At 38.3% G+C, this 12,189-nt stretch overlaps 1 protein-coding gene across 1 annotated transcript; it reads right to left on the bottom strand.

Annotated features, from left to right (window-relative positions):
- Positions 1-10,726: 10,726 nt before the first annotated feature.
- Positions 10,727-11,675, bottom strand: LOC138092888 (olfactory receptor 8J3-like). Its single transcript, XM_068988947.1, is given in 2 exon segments — positions 10,727-11,401; positions 11,403-11,675. Coding segments are annotated over 2 exon segments (948 nt in total).
- Positions 11,676-12,189: the final 514 nt, after the last annotated feature.

Genomic DNA, 12,189 nt, shown 5'->3' with positions numbered 1-12,189 from the left:
GTCTTTTTTCCTGTCTTGCATACAGGGTCGTCATTGCCATCTTTCTAAATTCCATATATATGTGTTAGTATACTGTATTGGTGTTTTTCTTTCTGGCTTACTTCACTCTGTATAATCGGCTCCAGTTTCACCCATCTCATCAGAACTGACTCAAATGAATTCTTTTTAATGGCTGAGTAATACTCCATTGTGTATATGTACCAAAGCTTTAAGGACCATTCAATTATCACCTCTTCTTTGAAGCTGCTTCCCAAGTTTAGTTAACATAGTTCATATTTGTGTTGTAAAATCAGTTCAGACATATTCCATTTATATATTCTCTCACATTTATAAAACCAAATGTTTCCATGACTCTGTCCTTGATAGAGTTTCCATACTTTATGTTTGACAGCCTTGTTCTCAGTGCTTTTGTTTTTGTTATTTTTTAAAATTATTTTTTAGTGAAGTCTCTTCTAAATGTTAGGTAAAGTGTTAGTCTCTCAGTCGTGTACAGCTCTTTGCGACCCCGAGGACTGTAGCCTACCAGACTCCTCGTTCGTGGATTTCTCAGTCAAGGATACTGCAGTGGATTGCCGTTTCCTCCTCTAGAGGAGCTTCCTGACCAAGAGATAAATCAAACTCAGATCTCCTGCCTTGGCAGGCACATTCTTTTACCACTGAGCCACCAGGGTAATGGGAAATTAAATCTTATCTGGGTTAATTAAAGATTCATATCATGCTAATTGTATTTAACCATTTCGTCTCCTTATTCTTAAGTTATAGTCTTCATTTTGGTGGCTATCTCTAAGCATATAACGATGACATTTATCTGATATAATCCTCCCAAAGTAGAAAGCATAGTTTTGAAATAGATTGCAATGTGGTCAATCATATGCCTGCTTTTTTTCAAATCTCCTCATAGAGTCTAAACTGTAATTTTTATTTTTAAAAAAGAATACATTTGAATCAGTTCTAATGAGATGGATGAAACTGGAGCCTATTATACAGAGTGAAGCAAGCCAGAAAGAAACACACCAATACAGTATACTAACGCATATATATGGAATTTAGAAAGATGCTAACAATAACCCTGTATGCAAGATAGCAAAGGAGACACAGATGTATAGAACAGTCTTTTGGACTCTGTGGGAGAGGGAGAGGGTGGGATGATTTGGGAGAATGGCGTGGAAACATGTATAATATCATATGTGAAATGAATCACCTGTCCAAGTTCAATGCATGATACTGGATGCTTGGGGCTGGTGCACTGAGATGACTCAAAGGGATGGTACGGGGAGGGAGGAGGGAGGGGGGTTCAGGATGGGGAACTCGTGTATACCTGTGGTGGATGCATGTTGATGTATGGCAAAACCAATACAATATTATAAAGTAATTAACCTCCAATTAAAATAAATAAATTTATATTTAAAAAAATAATAAATGTATACACATATATAAGGGCAACACAAGTCATTAATTTGCAATTTGAATGCATTAAAACATCTTTACTGACTCCACATTATTGAACATCTTTCTGTGTTTTGGGGGGACATCAAATAAATGTCAGACTTCAGATATCAGGGAGTAAAAACAGGAAGAGAGCAATCAAGACTACTTGGAATAGTGAGGTGCTGTATAATAACCTATTGGAGCTCAGTGCTGTACACCAGAAACGCATATGAGATGAGCCCTGAAAACTGGAAGACTTTGAGGAGGGGACGATTAAGGGAAGATTTCCCTGGATATGCATGTCAAAATTAACATGGAAAGATTTAAGACAAGGGAAGTTTCAAGCAGAGAATATGTAAAAGAGCAACTAGACGGTTCAATTCAGTTCAGTTCAGTCACTCAGTCGTGTCCAACTCTCTGCGACCCCATGGACTGCAGCACGACAGGCCTCCCTGTCCATCATCAATACCCAGAGTTTACTCAGACTCATGTCCATCCAGTCGGTGATTCCATCCAACCAACTCATCCTCTGTTGTCCCCTTTTCCTCCTGCTGTCAATCTTTCCCAGCATCAGGGTCTTTTCTATTCTTTTCTTTTTTACTTTACAATATTGTATCTTTTTAAATGAGTCAGTTTTTTGCATCAGGTGGCCAAAGTATTGGAGTTTCAGCTTCAACATCAGTCCTTCCCATGAATATTCAGGACTGATTTCCTTTAGGATGGACTGGTTGGATCTCCGTGCAGTCCAAGGGACAAGAGTCTTCTCCAACATCACAGATCAAAAGCATCAATCCTTCAGCGCTCAGCTTAGGAGCTTAGGCACTGAGCAACTTGTTAAGTACATGCATAATTTCTATAAATTCTAGACATATGCATACATCATGCTTACTCAACTTTACTTTCTAGACTTGGTTCTGTCTTTAACTAGTTACATGAGCTTGGGAAACCCACTTGAACATTTTGGAGTTCAATTTATTCATGTGTATATGTTGAACCAATCTTAAAGAAAATCAACCCTGAATATTCATTGGAAGGACTGATGCTGAAGCTAAAGCTCTGATATTTTGGCCACCTGATGCGAAGAGCTGACTTGTTGGGAAAAGCCCTGATGCTGGGAAACATTGAAGGCAGGAGTAGAAGAGGATGACAGACGATGAGATGTTTAGATAGCATCACCAACTCAGTGGACATGAATTTGAGCAAACTCCAGGAGATAGTGAAGGATAGGGGGGACCTTGCATTGCTGTAGTCCACGGGGTCACGAAGAGTCACTCACCTCTTAGTGAGTGAACAACTAACAACAATATATATTTTAAAAGGCACTAGACTAGGTTATCAGAGAAGGCAATGGCCACCCACTCCAGTGTTCCTGCCTGGAGAATCCCGGGGACGGCAGCCTGGTGGGCTGCCGTCTATGGGGTCGCACAGAGTCGGACACGACTGAAGTGAGTTAACAGCAGCAGCAGCAGCAGACCAGGTTATCTCTCCACTTCCTTCTAATTATTTAACTGTTTACTTGAAAAACTAGATGTTTTTGATACTTTTGCTAAAACTAATATAAATACAGATAAAGCACTATCTTTAGGTTACAAAATGTATTTCAAATTGTTTTACTCTAGCCCATTGTATTAATATTATACTCTTTAATGTTAAAAATTATTATCTTGAGCTATTATAGCAATGTTATTCCACAAATGTGACTCACAGCTCACCATTTTGAAATGCATTCTTCTAACCTACCTGAGCAGAGGCCGCACAAATTTCTTTTCCTAATAGTTTGGGTAACAGATGATGCATGCTTTTGTCAGTATCTCTATCCCAAAGGACTTTCCTCGGAGCGTCATGTAAGTGAGATCATCAAAAAAAGCACAGTCTGTACTCAGTTGGGAGGTGAAGGCTGACTGAAGATATATTAACACAAGTCCATTTTTGAAGAACGGCATATGTACAGCTAAAAAAATTTCATGAAATATCTACAGGGTTGTTGTTCACTCAGTTGTATCCAACTTTTTGTTACCCCATGGACTGCAGCACACCAGGCTTCCCTGTCCTTCACCATCCCCAGGTGTTTGCTCAAACTTATGTCCACTGAGTCATTGATGCCATCCAACCATCTCATTCTCTGTTCCCGCTTCTGCTCCCGCCTTCAATTCTTTCCCAGAATCCAGGACTTTTCCAATAAGTCGGCTCTTCGCATCAGGTGGCCAAAGTATTCGAGCTTCAGCCTCAGCATCAGTCCTTTCAATGAGGCATTAAATATTCAAAAAGTAGCAGCTTGATTATATTCTATAGGTGATGATTAGGATAGGAATTGTATAGGCAGAAACAGTATATTGGAGATATTAAATATTCTGTGAATATACAATGCCTGTTTTATTTCATTAATTAAATTTATAAATGAATCTATATTTGAACAAATGTCCCATCTCTGCTTGTACCTTGATATCTCAATCCCCTTTATTTCTGAATAGTATTCCATTGCATGGTTGTATTACAATTTGTTTATGCATTCACCTATTAAAGGATAAACGGTTGTTTTCACTATCAATTATAAATATGGCTGCAATAAATAAAATTGCAGTTTGAATAAGTAAAATCTATTGGCTAACTATCTAGAAATGTCATTTTGGAGGTGTCATGAGGATCTACAGCTTTGCTGCTAGATATGGGCTAATTTAATATGATGCAGAGCTTGTAAAAATCCATTCCTAGAGATGAATTTCAAAGCAAATGTGATCTCAGTGGCTTTTCTTGGAAACACTAAAGTTGTAGATAATGTGAAGTCACAGTACTGGTTGGTAAAACCAATATACTAGCAGATCAGCTGCCTATTTAATAGCAATATCAAACTCAAAATCATCAGCCACTAAGGAAAAGCAAATTAAGACCACAACACCATTTCACTACCAATACACTAGAATGACTTTAATCAAAATGACTGTCAATACCAAGTGTAAAGACACTAAAACACTCATATGTCTGTTAGAATAAAAACTTTGGAAAACTTTTATTTGTATTTTCATAAAAGATTTAACATAAGAATCTCCAAACACCCTAGCAATTCTGCTCCAAAATATTAATCTAAGAAAAATAAAAATATGAATATAAGACTGTTACACAAATATACATACCAAAAATATTCCTAATAAGCAAATAATAGAATAATCCAAATGTCTACCATTGAATAAATGAACAAACAAAAATGGCATATGCATATAAGCAAATGCTATTCAGTAATAAAATATAATATTTCTAACACATGCTACAACATGAATGAAACACAAAATCTTTTATTAGTGTAAGAAGTCAGACATAGAAGTTTCCACATTTTAAGACTCTATTTTAATGAAAATTCCTAAAATGGCAAATATATGAGACAGAATGTAGATCACAAGCTGCCTGGAGATATGGATGGAAGTGAAAATTAACTGGAAATAGGCAGAAAGAAACTTTATGTGGTGACAACATAAATATTTACAACTGGAACATAATTGCATATGTACAACTCTATTTATAAATATATACTTTGTAAACTTGCAACTTTGGAACTGAATCTGGATAATGATATGGTTGCATAATCACTATAAACTTACTCAAATAAAAGAATACTAATTCACTTACAATTTATTTCCTCACAATAGGTGCATTTTATGTTGCATATGTATACTTTAATAAAGCTGTTAAAACATTATCAAATTCAATGTGGAGGATACTTTTTCATCTCTTGGCTAAGTCCCAATTTATCCAGTCATTATACAATTTATATGACCAATTATGTATATATACTATAAATATTTAAATTTAGTTGCATTTTTTTGTAGTGAAAATATGAACCAAACATGATTTGATGCTAGTTCTTGGGAGTGTGAGCTTTGGAGTCAAATTTCCATTTTGAATCCCAACTTTGTCATTTATTAGCTGGAAGATTTTGGCAATTTCTCTTCTCAAAGTCATAGTTACCTTATCTGAAAATCTGTTTCAAATTCAAATGTTGTTTGATTTGAGTTAAAAAAAAAACAAATGGATTTAATGTAACTATTGAATAGTAAATAATGTCGATACACTGCTTAACACACTGTCAGAAATCGCATACTTCAAAAACTTATAGCAATCAAAAATTATTCTTCCCATTTTTGTTATTTATTTAATTAAGTATTTCCACATAAATTATTTTACAAGCTGAAATGAACTTTTTGTTTCAAAGTGTGGTCATAATAGATGACCTAACATTTTAAATTATCTTTTCTTATGTATTCTTATTTTAGGGATTGCAGTGACTTTTGTTCCTTGTCTAAGAGTGGGTTCAACTTTGCTTTTTCATGGATTGTAACCTTATTATTGTTGTATGTTAAGGGTCTTTGTGGTTTGTCTCTATTATCACAAATAAGTCATATAAATATCAGAAGCTACTAGGCTGTAGGAAAGTCTTCTAAGTTGGGATATGTTAGTTTCTAACTTTTTGCTTATATCTGTTTGGTCAGGAAGCAAGAGTTAGAACTGGACATGGAACAACAGACTGGTTCCAAATAGAAAAGGAGTATGTAAGGGTGTATATTGTCACCCTGCTTATTTAACTTATATGCAGAGTACATCATGAGAAACACTGGACTGGAAGAAGCACAAGCTGGAATCAAGATTGCCGGGAGAATTATCAATAGCCTCAGATATGCAGATGACACCACCCTTATGGCAGAAAGTGAAGAGGAACTAAAAAGCCTCTTGATGAAAGTGAAAGAGAAGAGTGAAAAAGTTGTCTTAAAGCTCAACATTCAGAAAATGAAGATCATGGCAATCTGGTCCCATCACTTCATGGGAAATAGATGGGGAAACAGTGGAAACAGTGTCAGACTTTATTTTTCTTGGCTCCAAAATCACTGCAGATGGTGACTGCAGCCATGAAATTAAAAGACACTTAATTCTTGGAAGAAAAGTTATGATCAACCTAGATAGCATATTCAAAAGCAGAGACATTACTTTGCCAACTAAGTTCTATCTAGTCAAGGCTATGGTTTTTCCTGTGGTCATGTATGGATGTGAGAGTTGGTCTGTGAAAAAAGATGAGCACCGAAGAATTGATGCTTTTGAACTGTGGTGTTGGAGAAGACTCTTGAGAGTCCCTTGGACTGCAAGGAGATCCAACCAGTCCATTCTGAAGGAGATCAGTCCTGGGTGTTCTTTGGAAGGAATGATGCTAAAGCTGAAACTCCAGTAATTTGGCCACCTCATGCAAAGAGTTGACTCATTGGAAAAGACTTTGATGCTGGGAGGGATTGGGGGCAAGAGGAGAAGGGGACGACAGAGGATGAAATGGCTGGATGGCATCACTGCCTCAATGGACATGAGTGTGAGTGAACTCCAGGAGTTGGTGTTGGACAGGGAGGCCTGGCGTGCTGGGATGCATGGGGTTGCAAAGAATCGGACATGACTGAGCGACTGAACTGACTGACCGAGGGTTCATATAATAAAGACTCTGATCCTGGAAAAGACTGAAAGCAGAAGGAGAACAGAGCGACAGAGGATGAGATGCCTGGATAAGCATCACTGACTCACTGGACATGAGTTTGAGTGAAATCCGGGAGACTGTGAAGGACAGGCAAACTTGGCAGGCTGCAGTCCATGGGTCCAGAAGAGTCGGACATGACTGCACTACTGAATGACAAATGGTTAATATTCTCAAGTCACCGCCACACAGTCTCCTTGCATCATACTCCATGTCCTTGTAGTATGTTCCTCTTGCCTTACCTCTTTCTAATTATATGCGGTCCTTAAAAACATTCGTGTGTGTTAGTCGCTCAGTCTTGTCCAACTCTTTGCAACTCCATGGGCTGTAGCCCACTGGGTTCTTCTGTCCATGGGATTCTCCAGACAAGAATACTGGAGTGGGTTGCCATTCCCTTCTCCTAAGTATGTTTAGGCTTTGAGCCTATAGAATGTTTCCCCTGTAGGTTATGAATGCATATAACATCGGTTCAGCTCAGTTCAGTTGCTCAGTCGTGTCTGACTCTTTGAAACCCCATGGTCTGCAGCATGCCAGGCCTCCCCGTCTATCAGCAACTTCAAGAGTTTACTCAAACCCATGTCCATTGAGTCAGTGACACCATCCAACAGTCTCATCCTCCTCTGTTGTCCCCTTCTTCTCCTGCCTTCAATATTTCCCAGCATGAGGGTCTTTTCAAATGAGTCAGCTCTTTACATCAGGTGGCCAAAGTATTGGAGTTTCAACTTCAGCATCAGTCCTTCCAATGAATATTCAGGACTGATTTCCTTTAGGATGGACTGGTTGGATCTCTTTGCAGCTCAAGGGACTCTCAAGAGTCTTTCCAACACCATAGTTTAAAAGCATCAATTCTTTAGCGCTCAGCTTTTTTTATAGTCCAACTCTCACATCCATACATGACTACTGGAAAAACCACAGCCTTGACTAGACGGACCTGTGTTGGCAAAGTAATGTCTCTTGCTTTTTAATATCCTGTCTAGGTTGGTCATAACTTTTCTTCCAATAAGTAATTGTCTTTTAATTTCACGTCTGCAGTCACCATCTGCAGTGATTTTGGAGCTCTCCCCCAAAATAAAGCCTGCCGTTGTTTCCCGATCTATTTGCCATGAAGTGATGGGACCAGATGCCATGATCTTAGTTTTCTGAATGTTGAGGTTTAAGCCAACTCTTTCACTCTCCTCTTTCACTTTCATCAGTATAACATAGTGCACATTACACTATGCCTTCATGCATTCTGTGTTCTCCTCATTCTCTTTTGATCTCGTGTCTTACTGTATACATGTTGGTACCTGACTTATTTATCTGTGTTGCTACTTTTACCTGTCATATCACACTGTTTGACCTGAAACAATGTCAGTTCTTTTCTTTTTTTTGCTGTGTTGTGTGACATAAGGGATCTTAATTCTCAGACTAGGGATTGAACTTGCACCCCCTGCATTGTAAGTGTGGAATCTCAACCACTGAACTGCCAAGGAACTCCCAAAGTATCAATTGTGAGTGCATGGTTAGAAGCTACTCTCTTTCATTTTCTTTAACAAATAGCATTTTCCAATAAGATCACACATTTCTGTTTACAATGATAGTATCAATAGTTCAGTTCAGTTGCTCAGTTGTGTCTGACTCCCTGTGACCCCATGAACCCCAACATGCCAGGCCTCCCTGTCAGGAGGAGGAGTTGTCATCACCAACTCCCAGAGTTACCCAAACTCATGTCCATTGAGTCGGTGATGACATCTATGTCATCCTCTGTCGTCCCCTTCTCCTCCTGCCCTCAATCTTTCCCAACATGAGGGTCTTTTCAAATGAGTTAGCTCTTCATATCTGGTGGCCGAAGTATTGGAGTTTCAGCTTTAGCATCACTCCTTCCAATGAACACGCAGGGCTGATTTCCTTTAGAATGGACTGGTTGGATCTCCTTGCGGTCCAAGGGACTCTCAAGAGTCTTCTCCAACACCACAGTTCAAAAGCATCAATTCTTCGGTGCTCATCTTTTTTTAATAGTCCAGCTCTCACATCCACACATGACTACAGGCAAAACTATAGCCTTGACTAGACGGACCTTTGTTGACAGTGTAATGTCTCTGTTTTTTAATATGCCATCTAGGTTGGTCATAACTTTCCTTTAAAGGAATAAGTGTCTTTTAATTTCATGGCTACAAACACTATCTGCAGTGATTTTGGAGCCTCCCAAAATAAAGTCAGCCACTGTTTTCCCATCTATTTGCCATGAAGTAATGGGACCAGATGCCATGATCTTAGTTTTCTGAATGCTGAGCTTTAAGCCAACTTTTTCACTCTCCTCTCTCACTTTCATCAAGAGGCTCTTTAATTCTTCACTTTCTGCCATAAGGGTATTAATAGTGGTATTACACATGTACAGATACAGCAAATTCACTGTAATTTCTTTATATTTTAAACGTGACATCTTTTAAAGGCAAATGATAAATAGAAATAAGTGACAAAACAAATTTATTCTGGTCCACAGAAGAGAGGTGTAAAAGAGACACAATTGGGAAACATTTATCCAATGATGCTGAGAAGAAATTTCTGAAATTAAAAAAGGATATTCAGAGATTTCCTTCCAAATGAAGTTATACCCATAGCACTGTTAGTTTGTACAACATAATTTAAAAAATTAACCTGATACATTTTATCATGAAACACTGAGGGTTTTAATATTCTCTATTTGAGGATCCAAATGAAACTAACCTTTTTCAGGGATACTATTTGTGTACCAGGTACATGGCTAGTCTAGAAATCCAGACATTGTTAGTAAATTAGTATCAAACAAGACTTACCATTCTTCACTGGAAATGCCCAGCTTGGTTACATGAACTATATAAATAATACTCCATTAATTTACCCTCATATTGGTTAACTCCATTCTGATCTGATGAATCTGAGACAGAGTCTGGTCACCTGCATATATGTAAGTTGTCTGATAAATTTTGATACGCACTCAAAAACTATCAGAAATCAAAAAATTACAAAAACAATTGATTTTCTTCTTAATGATGCAAGGGACTTTCCCAAAACATGATTCATTGAATGCTTATTTATATCAAAACACAGTACATTTACTAAACATACTGCAGAAAACTGATACTTAGAGTAAGGAGAAGAGAAAATTCTTATAAACTCCATTTATAAGATTATCATACAGTAGTACTCAGAGTGAAAGCCATCAGCGATGATGCCTTGTGTTCTTCATTAATAAGTTGTATCAATTGTGTTCATTGCCATAAAAATAATTTCAACTGCATTTTGGTTATCATTCAAAATACAAATGTATCAGGACTGTGTAGCTTTTCCTTCAAACCATACTAAGAAAGAGTTAGGGATTGTTTTAAATAAATTTGTCAGTTTAATTTTACTACTTAGTGATGGAAAGGATTTAGGCCATCTGCAATTCCAGATGCAGGGATCTGCTACATGCACAGAAAGTAAAAGAAAGCCAAAGAATGAGAAAAACCCACTTACTTCTCTCAGCTATTATTTTCCTTCTTCTGTTTTGACTTATTTAAAACTTTCAAATTCATATCTCTCTTGACTCCTGGAAATATTTATTTCAATGTAGATGTTTGCATAATCCTTGAGAAAATAAGCAAATAATCCTTTGTTTCTGTATTAAATTCATACATCCAAGTGCTTCAGATTATTTTTGAAATCTGTCCATCCCAAATTCTAGCACCTTTTAATTCCCAGAGTAGCCTGCATACTTATTAACCCATCATCTAACCATTGCTTTTTCTGACACAATGGCAGTTTGTTTTAACTTTATTTACTTATAGATTTCTGAAATTACATCAGCTTAAAAGAACAGCATGAATTTGTCAGAAATCTCTTTAAAGCAGCCTTCACATCCTTGTTCCTCAGGCTGTAGATCATGGGGTTCAGCATGGGAATCACCAGAGTATAAAACACGGAGGCCACTTTATCAGTATCCATAGAATGGTTAGTTTGAGGCTGCACATACATGAATATCATTGTGCCATAGAAGACGGATACTGCCATCATATGTGATGCACAGGTGGAAAAGGCTTTTTTCCTTCCTTCTGATGAACGTATTTTGAGAATGGACAAAACTATGTTAAAATAAGATACAAGAACTATAATTATGGAAACCACCAGATTTGTAGCTGCAGATATAAACACAAATGTTTCTGGAAAGGAAGTATCAGAGCAAGACAATGCTAGCAGAGGGGCGATATCACAATAAAAATGATTGATGGTATTGCAAGAGCAATAAGTCACAGAGAATACAGAAGATGAGGCCACAACAGCTGTGGAAAAGCTATAGAGGTATGTGAGAGAAACTAGCAGGAGACAGACCCACCGAGACACCACCGCCATGTAGAGCAGGGGGTTACAAATGGCCACATAGCGGTCATAGGCCATCACGGCTAACATGAGCACCTCAGCTACAATGAAAACCAAGAACGCTCCCAGTTGGGCAGCACATTCATAGTAGGAGGTGGGTGTGTTTCTTTACTAAGAAGTTGACCAGCATTTTAGGGGCGATGACAGTTGAATTGCCAAGATTGATGATGGCCAAGTGCCGGAGGAAGAAATACATGGGGGTCTGAAGCCGAGAGTCCACACTGGTGAGGGTGATGATGCTTAGGTTCCCTGTCATGGTCAGTCCATAGATGACCAGGAAGACAAAGAAGAGTGGGATCTGGAGGTCTGGACGTTCTGAGACTCCTGTGAGAATAAACTCAGTGACTGGAGTGAAATTTCCATTAGCCATGTAAGAGTGTAGAAAGTCATCTGGGAAAGAAAGGAGAAGTGGTTACAGTTTTAAAAAATTTCTAGGACTGTTGTTATATGGCAAGGGCAATTTCTGAGGTAAGATTTCCTGGAATCATACTTTGAAATATATCCATTCCTTTGAGTAAGTGAAAGTCACTCAGCCGTGTCTGACTCTTTGTGACCCCATGGACCTTACAGTCCATGGAATTTGCCAGGTCAGAATACTGGAGTGGTAGCTGTTGCCTTCTCCAGGGGATCTTCCCAACCCACGGATAGAACTCAAGTCTCCTGCACTGCTGACAGATTCTTTACCATTTGACCCACCAGCGAAGTCCATCAGTTCCCTTGCTGCTAAGCTGCTAAGTCGCTTCAGTCGTGTCCGACTCTGTGCGACCCCATAGACGGTAGCCCACCAGGCTCCCATGGGATTCTCCAGGCAAGAACACTGGAGTGGGTTGCCATTTCCTTCTCCAATGCATGAAAGTGAAAAGTGAAAGTGAAGTCGCTCAGTT

The sequence above is a fragment of the Capricornis sumatraensis genome, chromosome 16, assembly GCF_032405125.1.
Source record: "Capricornis sumatraensis isolate serow.1 chromosome 16, serow.2, whole genome shotgun sequence".
Lineage (NCBI taxonomy): Eukaryota > Metazoa > Chordata > Mammalia > Artiodactyla > Bovidae > Capricornis > Capricornis sumatraensis.
Note: the sequence above shows the minus strand (reverse complement) of the source record. Positions and strands in the feature narration are given on the sequence as shown.